The 19,880-nt window shown below is 36.2% G+C and overlaps 3 protein-coding genes across 3 annotated transcripts; 1 reads left to right on the forward strand and 2 right to left on the reverse strand.

Moving 5' to 3' along the window:
- Positions 1 to 3,063: 3,063 nt before the first annotated feature.
- LOC102614391 (ethylene-responsive transcription factor 4) lies at positions 3,064 to 4,241 on the reverse strand. Its single transcript, XM_006467686.4, has one exon. It carries the CDS (start codon positions 4,139 to 4,141, stop codon positions 3,416 to 3,418), a length of 726 nt encoding a protein of 241 aa, XP_006467749.1. The 5' UTR covers positions 4,142 to 4,241; the 3' UTR covers positions 3,064 to 3,415.
- Positions 4,242 to 10,054: 5,813 nt separating this feature from the next.
- LOC102614107 (MACPF domain-containing protein NSL1) lies at positions 10,055 to 14,009 on the forward strand. Its single transcript, XM_006467685.4, has 7 exons — positions 10,055 to 10,481; positions 10,617 to 10,855; positions 11,129 to 11,315; positions 11,551 to 11,634; positions 11,749 to 11,932; positions 12,115 to 12,281; positions 13,165 to 14,009. Exons 1-7 carry the CDS (start codon positions 10,218 to 10,220, stop codon positions 13,864 to 13,866), a joined length of 1,827 nt encoding a protein of 608 aa, XP_006467748.1. The 5' UTR covers positions 10,055 to 10,217; the 3' UTR covers positions 13,867 to 14,009.
- A 905-nt stretch (positions 14,010 to 14,914) lies between these two features.
- Positions 14,915 to 18,097, reverse strand: LOC102613800 (pentatricopeptide repeat-containing protein At5g04780, mitochondrial-like). The gene has a single exon (XM_006467684.4). It carries the CDS (start codon positions 17,887 to 17,889, stop codon positions 15,040 to 15,042), a length of 2,850 nt encoding a protein of 949 aa, XP_006467747.1. The 5' UTR covers positions 17,890 to 18,097; the 3' UTR covers positions 14,915 to 15,039.
- Between the last annotated feature and the right edge of the window lie 1,783 nt (positions 18,098 to 19,880).

A 19,880-nucleotide genomic window follows, 5' to 3' on the forward strand; every position in this document is an offset into this window, starting at 1 on the left:
GTCCCCAGTTTTGTCTGCTTTTCCTTTTTTTTTTTCTTGTTCGGGCACGAAGCTCGTAGAATTACGATACCACACGCGCGCAGAATCCGACGGCCGTGCAACACGTGCAACCAGACACGAATCTCAAGAACTGCCCAGTAAACGTGGAATCATCTGTCCGACTCCATCCCCCAAACCTCTCTTTATCCTTTCACGCGCTTTCGGTCCTTGTATCACAATCACTCGCTAGCGACATATAATTTTTACAAAAAGATTAAATTATTGATATTACATATCAATTTTTTTTTTTTAATTCATGTCAACCACCATTTTGAATGTTTGTTATGGTCGATTGGGTCGGCAGAAATCCCCGAATTCTGATTGGAAATTGGATTTCGGTACATTTTGGATTCCGGACAATATTATTCTAATTTACTATTTAGATTAAGATTGGATTTTAAATGATCCGAAATATGAGTTTTTAAAAATCTACAATAAGTCAGCTGAATGAATCAATCACATAAATTTGACACATCGCTTATATATTGACGATAAATCAATTGTTAATTAATATATATGACACATTAATTATTAGAGTATGACATGTCGATTATTTCATATGATATGTCGTTTATGATAGAATCCATAATATATGACACAAAACTTATGTCATCTAGAACAATTTGAGATCTCGATCGGACGAAATCGAGATGTATTTTTATCTTGATTAATTGATTTACTATGTAGGACAAAATTAAAATTGGCAAGCCCCAACCCCTATGGAATCCCGTTGTAGCGCTAGTGCTAAATGAATAGTTAACATGGCACAAAACTTATGTCAGTTTTTTTTTTTTTTTTTTTTGTAAATAAAGGGTCATGAAAGACGCATTTTTAAGGTAAAAGAATGATTACAGCTAGATTTTGTATTATGTATTATGCAAAAGAAATATCTTATTCAATTTTTTTTTAAAAATGGTCCCATCAATTTCGTGTATCATATGGCAGCATGAAGATAAAGTTCGCCCAAATGAAAGAAATTTTTTAAGGCTATAATTGTCTTGGTCAAGGATGAGAATCTTGCGACGAGTTTCGTCGACAACTTTAATTGTATTTAATTAATGGGTGTACGCCTGTTACTGTCCTAATAATAATGCAAGAGCAGTACGAATATTAATCCCATGTCAAAGTTTTGATAGCAGAACAATAATTAATTATTAAATTAATATAAATATTATAACTTAGGCATAAAGCAATGTGAAAGAAATGTAAGGTCGGCCAACACATTTTATGCAATAATGCGAACTCTCCGTTAATATTAGAATAATTTACAAAAACAAATTAATGGACACGAATTAATTTCAAAAAGTTGATCGTGTTACACGGTACCAACGCAGCAATAGGGACTGCCTCCCCTAAGACATTTTTTTTGTTTTGTCAAAATTTCACATTTTGTCAAGACTAATGTTTCAAATTGTAAGACAAAACGAAAGTGAAAACAGATTTAATTTTAATGAGCAACTACGGTATATGAAATCATGAATATCTCGTGTCTGTCTATGAGTTTCAAAAATGAATTCAAAATAGATTTTTTTTTTAATTTTTTTTATAAAAGATAAGGGGTGGGTCAAATTTAAATACTTTTTATTTTCCTCTTAGCTACTATAAGTTTTATATTTTACCAACCTAACCACGACCTAGGGGGCATTCAAATTAGAATTGAGCATTGAGCATTTACGATCGTGTAATTTTCACCATTGATTAAACGACAGCACGATCTTCACTAGCTCCCCGTCTCCGTAGATGCGTCATACTGAACTAATTCAATGGCAACATACTTCAGCAACACTGTCAATTTCATACTAGCAATCTCGGACGAGGGTGAGATAATTTTCTTGTAGTTTAATTAAATTTCCTCTTACTATATATGTGTATTGTTAATTTCATATTAACTTTCTCATAAAATGACAAATTTTAAAATATCCTTTAAACTATTGTAAACTTCAACTTATTTCTATTTTTGTTAAGAATACAAATTTTTTATTTTAGCAACTCACTCCATTTTTCCTTCATCTTTTGAACAAAAATAAAATAACTTAAAAATTTAAAATATTTTAAAGATTGTTATTTCATAAAATTACCTTTATATATAACTTTATAAAAAGTTGTTGCATTAGGTGGAAAACAAATCCGACTTAAATTTGGAGCTTGCTTATGTTACAGCTTCTGCAAGTAACATAGCCAATGGGAATCTTCCACGGGTGTTGGATGCTGATGCAACCTAGCCAAGGGAGCTGTTGATGCAAGGTCAAAATGACAAGGCTGTTAGTTGCAGCTTCTGCAACTTAGCCGTGTCCCTTAAATTTAAGTACTGCCTTCCTCCTTTCGTGTAGTTACATTTCATTTGGGTCCTTCTATCTTACATGCATGTAAGATACATTCCTCTCACATGAATAGTGTGTGGATCCCACATATACACTATTCATGTAAGGAGGATGTATCTTACATGCATGTAAGATAGGGTTTGCCATTTCATTTTATTAGGCGACACTGTCCACTTGTTAACTTCAATCTACCGTTAACTTATTGTTACGGAATTCAGTGAATTGGTGTAGCCATTGAAATCGATGGCTGCAGGTAGAAAAAGACGGGTGGCATGCCAATTAGATATTTTTTTTTTTTATTTAAAAAAAATTATGAATGCAGCGAAAATACAAAATATCTCAAAATCTAAAGCAGGCAAGTATGAGAAATTTCGCGAGAATATGAACCTTCCAAACAATTAAAGAATATATATAAACGGCGAAACTAAACGATAATGATAGAGACCAATGTTAAGAATAACACCTGTCCTACGTTTACTCCCGCAACGAAATTTGGTTTCAAATATATAAATTTACGTCAGCCACGTAGCAGCGAGTAAGAACATTTGAATATATGCAACGAAAGTACACTAAACTACTAAATTCGTGCATACTCCGTACCGACATATGTAAAACGGCCAGCCCGGAATCTTTTATTTTCCGGCCAAAACACCGTCCTTTTGTGTTGTCATAAAAACTAATAGTAAGAATAAACAAAACTGCATATTGCGAATTTATCCGTGTTGATTTAATTCATTGAACCGGGGGAAAAGTGATAAAAAAGAAAAGAAAAAAAGGAAAACAAGGTCACTAATTAAGAACAACAGTGAAGAAACTCCATGGTTTCGCTGTTGCAAAAAAGGAGATCGGCTTCTATTCACATACGTGATCAAAATCACAACAGATCACATGAAACACTGATCTTTGATATTCTTTTTTCCATTTTTCTTTCCTAGTCAACGTTCTTTTTTCCTAAAAGAGGAAGCAGAAACAAAAAAAGTTTCGCCGCTAAAAATATGATCATGAAAGGAAATTTCCGACGATCTCCGATGATCGTGTATCCATCGGCAAAAGTGTCAGGCGAAATCTTCCGGTGGAAGATTAAGATCAATATCAAGAACTCTGCGTGGCTTATCATCGTGATGGTTCAAATCGACAATGGATGATGAATCAGAGTCGCTCTGCACACTTCCGTCACCGACCGCCGTCACCGCCGCCGCATGAAAATTATAATTCCGGTGATGGTCGAATCTGAGCCGTTGATACTGCTGACTCTTCATCGCAGCTACCGGATCAAAATAAAACACCTGGTTCGCCGCACCGAAAGCACCCCCCACAGGCTGGAAGGGAAACCGAACGGTGGCGTTAAATCCTCCACCGGCACCACCGCCGGCGCAAGCCGGACCAAGATTGAGATCTAACGGCGACGAATCGATCATCAGAGCCGGCTCGCGGCTTGAAGACTCTATGGTACTACTTTGGCTGGGGCTCTGGTTATTATTGTTGATGTTGATATTGTTGTGACTAATTTTGTTGGTTACATTTTCAGAAGGCAAGGGGAAGTTAGTTTTAGCCTTGGCGCCGCGAAATTCTCTAGCGGCAGCGTCGTAGGCCCGAGCGGCTTCTTCAGCGGTGTCGAAGGTTCCAAGCCAAACACGGCTCTTCTTGCCGGGATCCCTAATCTCGGCTGCATATCGACCCCACGGCCTCTTTCTAACGCCCCTAAAATGCACCTCTTTAACAATACCGTTACTGTTTCCGTTAACTTTTGCAGGTCCCGACGCCTTCTCTCTCGGCGCCATATTATTTCCGTAATATATTTTTATTTCAAGTGGGTAGTGTTTGTTGTTTTGAGCGAGTGACAAAACATAAAAGGAAGTGGGGACGCGAAGGAAATGCGAGGAGGAGAGGGTGATTATATAGAGTGGAAATGGAGAGAGAAAAAAGAGGAAAAAAAAAAAAAAAAGAGCGAGGGGGGGGGGGGGGGGGGGGGGGGCCCAGTCAACGAAGGATTTGACTGTGGGCGGCTATGTGCGGGTGGGGTATTATAGTAATGTTGGTTTCCGAAATACGTGGCATGTGGGTTATCTCGAGATCAGATACATAGCCCGCATACTACATATCACTATCTAACGGCTGTAAACGCACACTTGATTGCCTGCGGCTGGGTCTCCGGCTTCCCACACTCCCCCCTTCCAGCGCGTTCATTATCTACTCGCCATTATTTAATACAAACATGCATATCCCACCTAGATGATTAATTAAAATACCCTATTATATACTCTGTATATCACAATACAGAAATCTATTTATTTATTAAAGTAATAGTAAGTTAAAAGATAAAAAATTAATTTTAATATACTACATGTTAAAATATATTATATATTATATAATATTTTGTATTTTGTATTTTTTATTTCTTTATCTTTTTCATTTTATTAAAATAAAGATTTATTATTAAAAATTAAATATAAGTTTTTCTTTAATTCGATATTTAGAGCCACACTTTGTACGGGGTCAATGTTGTAAATTTTTTTAATCAAATTAAATAGTTGATGTTTAATTAAGATTAGACAGTTAAAAAGAATCTTTTTTTTTTTTTGGTGTTTTGTTTACGGAATAAATTGTGAGTTTTTGAAATTGAAGATTTGAGAAAAACTGGCGCGTGGGCGTAGAGTGAAAAGTGGTGGTAATTAGCCGGTTTGAACAAGTTGTCGGCATATTCTGCTAACTCGCCGCGTGACTTGGATGAGTTGTTTTGATTTTTGATTTGAGGAGAGCGGAAGCGGCTGCTTGCCTAATGCCAATGCCTGCTTTGAATTGAATCCTCTCCACTCTCTCTCTCTCTCTCGTATATTTTCAGGCTCCTATTAAGCCCATGCCTTTATTCCCTTTTGAACCGCTCGTTTGGACCATCTGGTGCAAACCCCCCATTAGACCAATAGCATTCTGACACGAGTCCTTTTGGTCCTTACGCGTGTTCAAGGCAAAGTGTAGAATAACCTTTTATGAACTTGCATACTCTTGCAACCCCACGTGGCAACGACTGCTACTGCTACCCACATGAGTAGTTTCTGACACCAGTATCAATATCATCCGACAACTCCCTCTCCCGCTCCTTCCATTGTCTCACGCGCCAAAGAATTACTGTATAACCTTTTTGCCCTTGATTAGCTAATTTTTAATTTAAATGCGGCATTAATGCCGAAATAGGTTTTCATTAGTAAGTTTATGGGTAATAGAGTCACATTAAATTCCATATATTTTGTAATCAATATTTTGAAACATCAATCTTGAAGGACTCTCATTTTAGTAACTCATGAAATTATCAGTTTGATGCCAGCAGCATTCGGCAATTCTCGTTTGGAGGTTAATTAATTAGTCGGCATTCAAAGAAATGAATTAATTAACTAACACCGCCAATGTTCTGACATATATTTACCCCATACACAGAGCTGGGTCCTGTCTCCAGTTTCTAGTCCGCAGCCATGTGACAGCATCCTGTATTAAATTTAAATATTATTAAAGCGTACATTCGAAAAACCGTTTGATTCTCTTCTTTCTTAATATTTCTTCAAAAAATATTTATCAATTTTAAATCAACCGCAATTAGCCCACTAAATCTAATTAAACTGATAATTCTTGACTCATTCTTTTCTTTTCAAGTTAAAATTATTGTATAATTTTTTTTTGTTTAATATTCAATACCAGTTAATAATTTTTTTTGTTTAATATTAATAAAAGTAATTTTGATATCTAATATAATATAAGTTCTACAATAAAAAAAAGGTTAGAAGTTAATTTTTTTTTAAATAATTAATAGATGTTACTACTAGTTTAATTGAAGAAGAAAAGAGTGATAAATAGGACAATAAATTTTCACAGTCTTATCTTATCTAAACCCATATGAAAATAAGGATTAATAATCTCATTAAATTTAAAATAAAATTTGAATGGGTCAACTAATTCTACATCTAAATATGACATTAGATTGAATTAGTATTTTTGATTCCAAAATCTAATCCAATCTATAATTTCCAAACATAGCCTCATCGTTACCGTGTTAGCTAGAGAAAGAAGAGTGCTGCTTATGACGCTACCATAAATCTTTTATGGGAGCGGTGTGTTAATTGAGTGCAAATAATCCATATGATTCCAGAGACCTCGCCGGAACGACAAATATTATATTTATGTTCAGGTGTTTGATTTTGATTGGCGAAGAGTTGATATCATGCATTTATTCGAGATGCCACCAGCAGAAATCTCAACAAGTAGCTACCAGCTTTGACCAAACAGAATTGTGTCGTTTCAAGTCATCAGAATTTTCGGGTCGATAATTAATAAAACGCACCCAATGCTTGATGAGAAAACACACTAAAACGAGAGCTTCAAACTTTACCAGAAAACGCTAATGCCACTATAAGATATGTGCGCATACAATGATGATATGAAAGGCAGAATCAATACGACACGGTTTTTTTTTTTTTTTGTGAATATTTAGTCGCATGCAGAAGATCAGATACACAGAATTAATGGTTACATTATTTATGGCGTCATCTTCTCTGCGAGCAACATGTCTGGAGACACCAAATCTCACAAATCATATAAAATATTGCGGTTGTTATGCTCCCTAGAACAACCACCGTTGATTTTGGCCGCCCACGTATCTCCAGCCTTCATGTTGTTATAATCCAATCACTCGAAATATTTCCCCTGCCGGATGGTGGTCCCCCAAGTCCTAATCTCTCGCAGTCCGCATGAAATCCAATTTATATCTACACAAGAAAATTATCTAACGAGCAACGTTACTGTTACGTAAGTAATGTTTAATTTGATTTTATATATATATATAATTTTTATTTTTTGGGGGGAGTAGATGTTAAATAATGAAGTTGATTGATATTAACGTGTGTAATTGAAAGCCACGACTCGCACGTATGATGCTGAAACTGCAACTTTACCATTATAGTCAGAACCGAGTAAAGTTGGAATATATGCATGATGCAGCATGAATTACGTTGACTAAACAAGTGACGGCCTTTTACGTGTTGAAAACTTGTGGCTGTAGTTAATTACGAAAGAGTACCGGCTGATTTCAGCGTCGCCACCGCAGCAGCTTGTTCGGCCCATTAATGTGCCATTATTGGCCTTGCATGCATACGTGTGAAAATGTGAATGGAGCTACCAAATCTCACTACGACAATAATTTTCGGTTTGTTTGGACCTAGCTGTTGACATTAACCAGCTGACAGGAGAAGAAATTTTACAGGAAGAAATCAAAACCATGTATTTTGACTTGTTCAAACGTTTTTATTTGCCTTTTTAATCTTCTTTTGCGAACGTACACCATAATTGCTGAATTTCGTGTTTACCGGGTTATGCAGACAATTTGAAGACTTTTATATTAAATCTTTTTCAACGATTCTTACATTTTAATAAAGTTTAATTTTTTTAATTAAAAATTGCGCGTTTGTGCGTGTAGATATATAGTTGCCCCAAACGCGTCTATAATGTTAAAGTGAGAACGCCAGCAAAATGTGAAAAAACACATATTTCAATTCATCAGAGGTTATATATTAGAAAATCTTATGTGTGGATGTCAAAATGTAGATTTCGTGCAAATTTGTTATTGCATTGTATGATGAAATAGTTAATTAAACATAAATGCTATAACGTCATATGGTGCAATAACGAACCACACACCAAGGATATCCTCACTTTTTTTTTTTTTTTTTTTTTTGGTCTTATCCACGAGGTATCCTGGGGAGGGCCCCAACCGTGGGAAGCACCTTTAAGCCCGTACCACAACCCAGACTAGAAGTCCCCGCTTGAATCGGGAGGCACATGTTCTCTCAACAAATGCGACTTCCCTGCGACTCGAACTGGGGAGCAAACCCAGTCAAGCCACTTAAGGGGACTCCATTGCCAGTGGAGCCAACACTTTATTGGTAAGGATATCCTCACTTTAATAAAGTGAGAATGCCAATAAAATACTAAAAATAAAGATTTCAATATTTTGGAAATTGTATTTTTTTGTTTGTTATTGGTATTATGACTTTATTAAAATGAAGATATCCTCGTTAGAGAAAAATTACATATATATGTTCATGTTTGTGTGTCTGCTTCAATCAGGGATCCTTAACCATATTAAGGTCATGGATAAGTTAAAAGAAAAAAAAATGTATTTTAATACACTGTATTAGAGTATGTGTTTCTTTTTTATCCTTAACTTTAATATGATTATGAATTCTTAATTGGAAATCTCTGTGTGTGTATTTTCTCTCGTTTGTGTGCCCTCATTATTTTGCACGTAAACAAGCTATTAAGGAATATAATTTAATAAAGTCAATATTCAATTAACTATAAGGTCATGTGACTTAATTACGTATCTGAATGGAAAAAAAAAAAAAAAAAAGAGAATGCCCACACCTAAAGATTTACACACACACACCTCATAATAATAACAACAACAACAACAACATCAGTTATCTAATATAGACATTTTTATTTTAATAAAGTGAAGATATTATTGACAGATAAAAAATATAAATTTTAATATAGTAACAAATAAAAAAATATAGTATCTAATATATTGAACATGTGTTTATTTATATATTAATAATAAGTTGTTAGAGGAGTGTATATATACATATGTGACGAGAGAATTTCGTCAGTAAAGGAAGCAAGGGTTCATAGGTTGTTGAGGGTCTCGTTTTATATATATTGAATTTTAGTCTTTTCTCCTCTTGATTAATGATTACATCAGAATCATTAACCTTGACTATTACATATTTAACTGGATGCTTTTGATCAAATGTAAAAATTCCCTTGGACTTTTGAAAAGGTGGAGGTTCTTATCGATCCAGGGTGCTTCTTAAGCTCGTATAAATATAATGAATTTTCTATTCAACTAATTGATGATCATTCAACACGCGGTCAATTCAACAGCTCCCGTATTTTTCTAAAGTTTAAACTTGCCATCTTTTCAACTAAAGAGGATACAGTGAGATTTTCTGCCGTTGACTAACAACAGTAGCCTTGGCTTCTTTCCCAGAAGCTGCAATGAATTGGTTTATTGTCTTTTGTGTTTAGTTTAGTTTTGATTAATTCTACGACTTTCAAAACCGTGCTTGTCGTCCTGGTGGGCACACTGCATGCAGAGCTAACCGCTAAGATCCGGCATAGTTCATTAGTTAAGATGAGTCAAAGTTGGGCTAGATCACATTTTTCTAATCTGAGCTTTACGTTCCCTTACAGAAGAAACATATTATACGTCATAAAAGATAAGATCATTAAAATTTTGAATAAGCTCAATAAAAGATCCAAATTTCTCCGCAACCCAAGTTTAGTGTTGGAGAAGGAATTGGGCCAGGAGTCATGACCCAAAGCGAAATCTTCGTAAACAAAAGAAGCCCAATTAATTAAGCAATAACTGTACGGCGGTGTTCGCAAAATGAAAAGACGTTAAAAAGAGTCTCATTTTGGCGGGTGAAGGAAGGAGTCGCCGAACTGTAAAACACGGCTTTTTCTTCTTGTTCTTCTTGGTAAAACATGCAACTTTTGAAACTGTTAAGCAACACGTTTCTGCCACGATGCATGCAGACAAGCAGCCGCCAACCATCTCGTAAGTCAGACTTGGTTCATTAAAGTTGTGCCAAAGTCAAAATTCAAAATTTACATCGTCAGCAACAACAGCGATAATATTTATTAAAATTATAATATCAGTAAACTCTTTAAACCAAAGACCGGTTCAACAACTCATCATAACTCATTCGTCCATCTCCTTCTTCCTTCACTTCTTTGTCTCACTTCAAACCAAAAGCTCAACATTATATCTCCTTTGACCCCCTTCGGATTGAAAAAAAAAAAAAAAAATCAATGGCTTACAATCGCCTGGACCCCCAGTCAGCGGCGGAGAGGGCGGTTTCGGTGATCGGATTCGGCTACGATTTGAGTAATGATATTCGTTTGTCTTCGTGCAAGCCGGGTCCTTCAGGGACAAGGCTGATCGAAATGGATCATAGCGTGACACAGGACTTAGTTTTTCCATGCGGGGTTGTGGTGAAGGATGTTTCTATTTGGATTAAGTGTGATAAAGGCGAGCGCACCAGGTTTCGTTCTGATGTTCTCTCGTTCAATCAGGTAACTTCGATTTTTTTTTCTTTTTAATTAAATTTTAGAAGAAAAATAAATGAACTTTTGGATTTAAGATTCTTCTTCTTATATTCACTGAATCCTCTGACTATGTTAATTTTATTTTATTTTTTTAAATCGTAGATGTCGGAGAAATTTAATCAGGAGCTGGCTTTATCTGGAAAAATTCCATCGGGTCTGTTTAACTCAATGTTCAAGTTCAATGGGTCCTGGCAGAAGGATGCATCTGCGGTTAAGAGTCTTGCTTTTGATGGTTGGTTCATATCTCTGTACAACGTTGAGTTGGCAAGGTCTCATATAGTGTTGTCTGAGCAAGTGCGAAAAGAAGTGCCTACTTCATGGGACCCTGCTGCCCTTGCTGAGTAAGTCCTTGATGCTGACTGAATGCTCCACCATTGTTGTAAGCCTGCTGCATAATTCAGAACACAAAATGCAGCTTACATGTCTTTCCAATTAGTCATTGTAAACTGAATCAAATATCACAACTAATGTACATGATGCTGCATATAAGCGTTTGCAATGGGATGGAAGCTGCACATCCTTATTTCTAGAATCTAGCATCTTGATTTTCCGTTATGCCTGCAGCTTTTTCATTCCCAATAACGAGTGATGCTAACCATTTTATGATTTTCCAGGTTCATTGACAAGTACGGTACTCATGTGGTGGTTGGAGTGAAGATGGGTGGTAAAGATGTAATCCACGTGAAGCAGTTACGAAATTCTAATCTTCAGCCCCCTGAAGTGCTGAAATTTTTAAAGCTACTAGCCGATGGTAGATTTTCTGAAGATGCAAACCCAGCTGAAATATCAGGAAAACTTAAGGTATATTGAATTTTTAAAAATTCTTCCGTTATTATTATCTAGTGGTGATTACTTTTTTGATAATTATTTAATGTGCTTATAAGATGATGCTTAATGGAGTTGAGGTATGAGGAAAGATTACATTAAAAGGTGGCTGGATGTAGGAATGTTCTTATAACTCTTTGTTCTTTTGGGACAATTGTGAGAAATGCTGATAGATTTATTGTTCTATGTTAACATTCTTATTTTTGTTTAGGATGAAACTTCAAAGCCTTGGGATCTCCAAGGACTTTATGCTAACTCGGTTAAACCACCTATTGTCAATCAGTCAAAGAATAATGTAAGTTTCTTTACATCTCTGCTTTTCTCTTTTACCATATTTTAAAATGAAACCAAAGAAAGAGGTCTCCTTCGTGTAGATGCGGCTTTAAACTATTTACATGTAAATTATCAGGACTTGATAAGCATTTCCAGCCGAAGGGGAGGTGTTGATACTGGTCAAACTCATAATCGGTGGCTCTCAACTGTATCACACTCACCTAATGTCATCTCAATGTCCTTTGTGCCGATAACATCACTCTTGGCTGGTGTCCAAGGAAATGGATTTTTAACTCATGCAGTGAATCTGTATCTCCGATGTGAGTATAAGTATCTTTAACTGTCATTTTGGTCTCTCTTTGTACTTCCTATTGCTTTACCAATTTTAGATGCCTAGTGACTTGTAAATGATAGTAACAAAAAGAAGCGTCATTTGCTATTACTGAAATAATTACCTCATTCAGTGATTTTGTTGGTCTCTGATAGATGTTGAATAATGCAGATAAGCCACCAATTGAGGAACTCCATCAATTTCTAGAATTTCAGTTACCTCGGCAATGGGCTCCAGTATACGGTGATCTCCCCCTTGGCCTTAGGCGCAGGAAACAAGCATCCCCATCCCTCCAGTTTTCTTTTCTGGGCCCTAAACTTTATGTCAACACCACGCAGGTAACTTTTTGGGTTGTGCATTCTAAAATTGGACATACAACTCATTTCAAACTTTTGTTGGGGACTGAGCCTAGGATTTCTAGGTGTCTAACCCAAAAAACTAGCCTATTGGGTGAAGATACTTGTCTTGTAAACTCAAGAACCACCAATTGAGGAACTCCATCAATTTCTAGAATTTCAGTTACCTCGGCAATGGGCTCCAGTATACGGTGATCTCCCCCTTGGCCTTAGGCGCAGGAAACAAGCATCCCCATCCCTCCAGTTTTCTTTTCTGGGCCCTAAACTTTATGTCAACACCACGCAGGTAACTTTTTGGGTTGTGCATTCTAAAATTGGACATACAACTCATTTCAAACTTTTGTTGGGGACTGAGCCTAGGATTCCTAGGTGTCTAACCCAAAAAACTAGCCTATTGGGTGAAGATACTTGTCTTGTAAACTCAAGAAATTCTTTTTTACTAGCCAATGTGAGACACAACTCAATATATTCCTTTGATTTTTTAACTGCGGGAAGAAGCATCGTTTTTTCATTCTCATGAACGATGATGTTCACAAAGACAGCTTTCAAAATTTGTATTATGAATTGATCACATTGACGCATCCATATCAACTATGAAGGCATGTCAAATTTCAATGCCAGAGTGGCCACAGTAGATACTATGCCTCGAGTACTTTTTGGGTTCTGAATGTTTCTCTTCTCTTCTGTTTTTGTAGATTAGTTACACTATGAGTCTACTTTAGATTTTAGGAGGTATTTCTCTTGTATCCCTCACATTGTTGGCTTGTTGGCTTGGGATGCCTGTTATTATGTAGGCATAAAATCACGACTTTTCTTATGTTACCAAATTTGTAGCCTTCCTGGTTTCTAAGGCGGCAATCTGCAGGTTGACTCTGGAAATCGGCCCGCGACAGGAATCCGCTTATACTTGGAAGGAAAAAAGAGTGACCATCTGGCAGTCCATCTTCAGCATCTTTCAACTGTTCCTCAGTCCATTGAACTCACTGATGATCTCAGTTACGAGCCAACTGATGAGCCAGTAGAACGAGGCTACTATGAACCTGTCAAGTGGAGCATATTCTCACACGTGTGCACTGCTCCAGTTCAGTATGATGGAGCCTGTATTGATGACTCTGCTTCGATCGTGACAAAGGCCTGGCTTGAAGTTAAGGTTATTGGGATGAAGAAGGTGCTTTTCCTCAGACTTGGATTCTCAACAGTGGCATCTGCGAAGGTCCGTAGAGCTGAATGGGATGGACCCTCAACAATGTCTAGGAAATCGGGAGTTTTCTCAATGTTGATGAGCACAAAGTTCAGTACAGGATTGAATCAACCTGAGAAGCCAGTAAAGGTGGACTTGAATTCAGCTGTTTTCCCAGGAGGCCCTCCTTTGCCACCGAAGGCACCCAAAATGACAAACTTCGTGGACACAAAGGAAATGGTGAGGGGCCCTGAGGATCCGCCTGGATATTGGGTGGTTTCTGGAGCCAAGCTCTGTGTTGAGAGTGGCAGAATTTCAATTAAAGGGAAATTTTCATTATTAACCATAATGTCAGAGGATTCTATGTTGTGCTGTGAGGAGATTTGAATAGGAAACAGATAAATTTATTTGTTTTTGTTGTAAATGTCAGTATGTACATCACTTATTTGAGATCATATTTGATAGATATCACTGCCACAACAAGCCTGGTGTGATAAAGGATGATATGTAAAACTTAGTAAAATTTTTTAGATGCCCCTCTTCCGCCTACATTGAAACCTTTCGTCATATATTGCACTTAAGTAAACGGACGATTGGGTTTTAGGGATGGTGAAATTCTCCATGAGTTTTGGGTTTTATGGAATTCGATCTTAAATGTGGTGAATTTTAAATAATTTTTGAGGAACAGGGTGGGAAATGAAAAAAAAAATCATTCCTAAATTTTTAATGGTGTGAGATTTGGTTTTATACTCCCAATTCCACCTTTAACTCAGTTCTCGTTATATATAAATATTTATTTAATTTTTATTTTTTCAATTATAATATTAATTAATAAATTTTATGTTTATTTTCACCTACTATAGATAGGCTATTAACTAAAAAGAAACCTTACAATATAATTTTTATTCCACTTTAAAATATTTTTTTTTTCTCTTAAGATAATGCTATCTTCAAATATTTTTTAATTTTAATAACATTTCAAAATATTATTTCAAACTTTTGGAGTTTTTTTTAAAATAACTTTAGTACTTTATAATATGATGATGATTTTATTTAAGCCTCTAAATTTTAATTTACTGAAATCATGTATCTATACTTACGATAAAATAAGTGGGGAATGTGGTGAAGATAGAGAAATCATTCCCCACATTAGAATTTTTCATCCTCACCTCACTAAATTTATTGAGAGAATGGGGTAAAAAATAAGGTAGGCCTCCCCACCCCACCCCCTTACCATTTATATTGGGTTCTAGTTTGTGCCAGCACTCACCGATGAGAAAAAAATCCAAACCATAAATAATAATAATAATAATAATAAAATATTTACACTTGAAACATATAAAATAAGAAATCTCTTAAAGTATTTTTTATTTTTTAATTTATCCCTTATTTTAAGGGATTTCTCATTGAAAAAATATTCATATGCATGTGTGTGTGAAAAGAAAAAAGAAAATCTTGCTTTGAGTAAATGAAACTGAGGTTTGCAACAAAATGCCTCCATTTGAGAGTATGTAAGCTGTTTGCGTAGTCTGAAGAATAATACTAACTCTCCTCTAATTACTACCAATAACCTCCGCAAGAACAAGAACCATTTCGAAAATGGTGGAATCTGTTAACATCTCTCACTATAATTTCCCTTGAGACAATTTTACTAATAAACTCGAATGATGTATGGCAGTCCACACAGATTCGAAGATTCTTTTTCACCCTGATGGTAGCTCCTGGTGGAGTTGCAATCAACCCAAAAGCCACAGCAAGTTTCTCACTGTGGTGGTATAGAAGCTGCTCCTTTTCACTTTCTTCCACATCATGGAGGTCAGTCTCTACCATGGGAACATAGCCGGCTTTATTCAGAAGATCACTTACCTCGTCAAGCTTTGCGTATATTTCCTTGCTTCTAGCATGACTTCTGTCCCCTACTGTAAAGGTGTATACCTTGTCTTTGACCTCAATCCAACTCATCCCAGGTTCCTTCTTGAGCTTGTTGTCTTTCATAAACCTTCTAACCTTTGCTACATTGTCCCACATGCCAGCTGATGCATAAATGTTTGAGAGAAGAACATGGGTACTGGATTTCTCTGGTTCTATAGCAAACAGCATCTCAGCAGCATGTTGGCCGACCTCAACATTCTTATAGATTCTTGCAGCACCAAGAAGTGCTCCCCAAACTGAGGCGTTTGCTTGAAATGGCATTGTATCTACAAGCTCCATTGCCTCTTGAAACTTCCCTGCTCGGCCAAGGATGTCAATCATGCAAGCATAGTGCTCTTGCATTGGTTGAATTCCAAACTTCTTCTCCATTGATTCAAAATGATGTTTGGCTTCAGCTACCAAACCTGCATGATTGCACGCGCAAAGGACACTAACTAAAGTAATGTGATTGGGAAGTACTCCATCTTCAAGCATCTGACCAAACATTTGCAGAGCCTCTTTTCCACGCCCATGTTGAGCAAGTCCTCCAATCATCGCCGACCACGACACTATTCCTCTGTCAGGTATCTCAGAAAAAGCACGGTCGGCGTCATCTATGCTTCCACATTTGGCATACATGTTAACAAGAGAATTCCCAGCAAAGGTATCTGACATGAATCCAAACTTTATGATATGAACATGTACTTGCTTCCCTTGTTCATATGCTGACAGATTTGCACATGCATTCAGGAGAGAACTACAAACAAATGAGTCCGGATTGATTTCTCTATCTTGCATTTCCAAATAGAGCTTTAGAGCTTCTTCTCCTAGTCCAAATTGCGCATAAGCTGTGATCATTGATGTGCATGCCACCAAATCCACAGCTGAGCTTTCTTTGAATATTTGTACCGCATCTTCTACATGGCCACATTTTCCATATGCATCAATAAGGCTATTCACAATGTAATCATCAGATTCAAATGCTGTTTTCACAGAGAGTGCATGAACTTGCTTACAAACACCAATAGCCTGAAAGCTAGCTACAGATTTTAGGACTGTTGATAAAGTTGTCTGGTCAAATCCTACTCCCTCCCTGTACATCCATGGGAAAAGAGATGCAGCTTCCATGTCTCCACCATTTTGCAAATGCCCAGAGATCACAATATTCCAAGCAATCAAGTTCTTCTCAGGCATCAAATGGAAAATCATTCTTGCCTCATCCATCGAACCGCATTTTGCATACATATCTACCAGTCCAACACCCACAATCGGATCTGATTTTATTTCCATCTTTATCAAGCTACAGTGCAACTGTCTACCCAATTCCTTGAGTTCCATTCCAGCACAAGCTTTAAGAGCACTTGTGTAAGTAAACATATTTGGATTTATTTCTGAACTTTTCATTTGCTGAAACAGTTTCAAAGCCCAATCATTGTGCTCATGAAGAACACATCCAGCAATCACAGCATTCCAGGAAACAATATCAGGATGTTCAATATCCTTAAAAACAGCAACCGCATCCTCAAGATTCCCAACTTTAGCATACATGTCAACTAGTGCATTCGCTGAAAACATATCCGAATCATACCCAAGCTTTATGGAGTATCCATGAATTTTCCTTCCCAGGAGACTATCCCCAGAACCCGCACAAGCATTTATCATACTAGACAAACTAAACTCATTGGGCCTTATTCCACTCAAAACCATTTCTTTGAAAAAACACACTGCTTCTTCAAGAAAATCACAGTGCACATAACAGGAAAACAATGAATTCCATGAAACAACACTCCGTTCTGGTATTGCATCAAAAAGTCTCCTTGAATCAATAAAGTTCCCACATTTAGCATACATAACAACCAAACTATTTGCAACAAACTCATCAGAGTCAAATCCTGTAAACACTACAATCCCATGAACCTGCAGCCCCAGAAACAAGTCCTTCTTTGAGGTACAAGCCTTAAGTACGCTAGGAAAAGTGAACTCATTACACTTAAGACCAAGCAAATGCATCTTCTGAAAGGCCAGAGCTGCTTCTTCGCCCCGCCCATTCTGAGCATACCCAGATATCAAAGCAGACCACGAAACCAAATCTGGTTCGGGACTTTCATCAACCAGTTTACGGGCATACAGAAAAAATTGAAGTTTTGCGTAAAAATTAATCAAATTGTTTTTATTCTTTGGGTCCTTCAACAACCCAAATCTGATTAAATGGGCATGAATTTCCTTGCCTAAATTTACAGACTTTGAAATGGTACATTGTGACAAGAGTTTAGAGTATGGTATTGAAGTGGGAGTAAAATTAAAATTGCTATCGTGGGTTACGTTTAAATTAGAGGTACTTTCAGGGTTTTCACTGATTATAGTGGCCGTTTGGATGTACTTTGAATGGGTTTTCTGAGAGAAGGGTTTTTTAAAAGGTAGGTAAATTCGTTGGTGAAGATTTTTTTGGAGGGAGTTTTCAAAAAAATTAAACTTCATATTCCATTTGATAATGATCATTAAAAGTTAAAACAACTGGAGGGGCTTTTTCTTTGCGCGCTATTAGCCTAAAGCCGCGTCCTTTTGGCTAGTGGGCACTTGACAAACCTCTAAATTGCAACAACAATTAGCCAACTAATTGTTATTATGCGACGACATCACAATTGTGTGGGCCTGTAGATGCACTCAATAAATAACTCTTGACGCCCAATTTCCTAATAAACTTTAGTTAAGAAATTTGAAAGGTATATATTTTTTCTTTTCATTTTTTATAACAACAAAAATAACTTTAGTTTGTTTTCTTCCTCGTATTGTAGGCATCCCATTTCTATATTTTCATTATTATGGCAGCTGCTAACTTACATAATCTAATAATCCCATACAAAAATATGGTAGCAAGTGAAAATACTTACGAGATTATGGGTGACAACATTTAAATTTATTGTAAGTTACAAATGTTATAACTTAACAAGACTCACTGTGATACGACATGATTTGTATTTTTGGAATCCTTTCATTATCTATCATGCACTCTTTACGCTAACGGCATTTTACTTTTCATCACTTCTACTTCCTCTTTGAGAACTACAAAAAAAAAAAAAGGTAATGTAAAAATAAGGTTAATTTAAAATTTCGAAAAATCATCAATATGGGGAGTTAAACCAAAACATTATTAAAAATTATCAACATAGGAAGAAAAATACACGTGACAAAATAAAATCGAAAGACACTATTTTCACAATTTCAGCAAGACCCAAAAGAATAAAGTTACAAAGAGATTTTTTTTTTTTGGTTTTAATCCTAATAATTTATATTATTAATGTAATATCAGTTCAAGTGATTATATTGCCGTATATTTGTAGAGAGTTAAGGCAGACTCTGTGATTGCTTGCTAATTAAATTAGGTTTCTTTGACCAAGCCATGAATGAGAAGGTAATACATGGTAAGTTATCTGAACGTTGCGCAAGAAAGATTAGTTGAACTTGTTATCCTTTTATATATATATATATTAATTTGATATTGATGTTCCAACCATATCAAAATTTAATGGAAAAAGAAAATGGGCGTCGAAAGTTATTTTTTTGGGCGCACATAGGCCCACCAACTGTACCTAAAAAACTTGCGACTCAGGCCACCTTCTTGGGTAAGTAAAAGTAAGGCTACTATTATCTTTAATTAATTCAACTTAACTTATATTTATAGATAAACTACTTGTGGTCCTTCCTTATAAATACTTTGCCGTTTCTTAGTGATCTTTTTTTTGTGTAAGCTTTAATGACAGGTGTATTGTGTTGTATAAAATTTTACCCATATTTATTATTATTGACAGATGAACAACAAATCCATGGCCGTCTTTGCAAATTGGCTAATCACAACAGAGGTTAATGGTTGGTGGGTAGGACTTTCATTGGCTTCTTATTATTATTAGTTGATGAATTTGGAATCTGTTTGGTCTAATTCTAATAAAGAAGTCGGATGAAATAACTACATTAGGTGCAAAGTACTGCAAAGGACGGGTGTATATCTTTTATTTCATAAGATTGGTGATGGTGGCATTAAATGTATTTATTTATCATGTAAGAAGAATCTTTTGATTAATTAAAATAAAATGTCTTTGTAAGGATTCATGGGGAGATGCAACGAGGATCCGTAGCTGTTGCAAGTTTTAGGTTCCACTTATACGGGCTACAAGTTTTTGAGAACATCTCATTCTCAGGCTGCTTTCTAGTGGAAAAACAAGCAGTGGGTTATGGGCAATCATACAAATTTGATTGGAGTGAGGTTGTCTTGTATTGGATCATATGGACTGATTTTCGAAGCAATGATCTACTTTTAATTCTGAAGCTGTCGTCAGTCAGGCTATCAAAGCATTTTCCAATTGGTAGTGAACAAAACCAAAGAGTCAAAACGGAGCACACCAAAGCATGCTCATTACTAATTAATTGAATTGATTTTAATCGTGTGATCGAAAGAAAATGAAATTTCAACTTCAATGATTGGGACTAGGGAG

This window comes from Citrus sinensis, chromosome 2, assembly GCF_022201045.2.
Source record: "Citrus sinensis cultivar Valencia sweet orange chromosome 2, DVS_A1.0, whole genome shotgun sequence".
NCBI classification, from domain to species: domain Eukaryota; kingdom Viridiplantae; phylum Streptophyta; class Magnoliopsida; order Sapindales; family Rutaceae; genus Citrus; species Citrus sinensis.

Bases quoted from the DNA above. Each gene is read 5' to 3' on its own strand.
- LOC102614107 (XM_006467685.4), top strand. From the start codon at position 10,218: ATGGCTTACAATCGCCTGGACCCCCAGTCAGCGGCGGAGAGGGCGGTT. The intron at 10,482-10,616 runs GTAACTTCGATT...TTTAAATCGTAG, and splicing joins ATGTTCTCTCGTTCAATCAG to ATGTCGGAGAAATTTAATCA. The intron at 10,856-11,128 runs GTAAGTCCTTGA...ATGATTTTCCAG, and splicing joins GACCCTGCTGCCCTTGCTGA to GTTCATTGACAAGTACGGTA.
- LOC102614391 (XM_006467686.4), bottom strand. From the start codon at position 4,141: ATGGCGCCGAGAGAGAAGGCGTCGGGACCTGCAAAAGTTAACGGAAAC.
- LOC102613800 (XM_006467684.4), bottom strand. From the start codon at position 17,889: ATGATCATTATCAAATGGAATATGAAGTTTAATTTTTTTGAAAACTCC.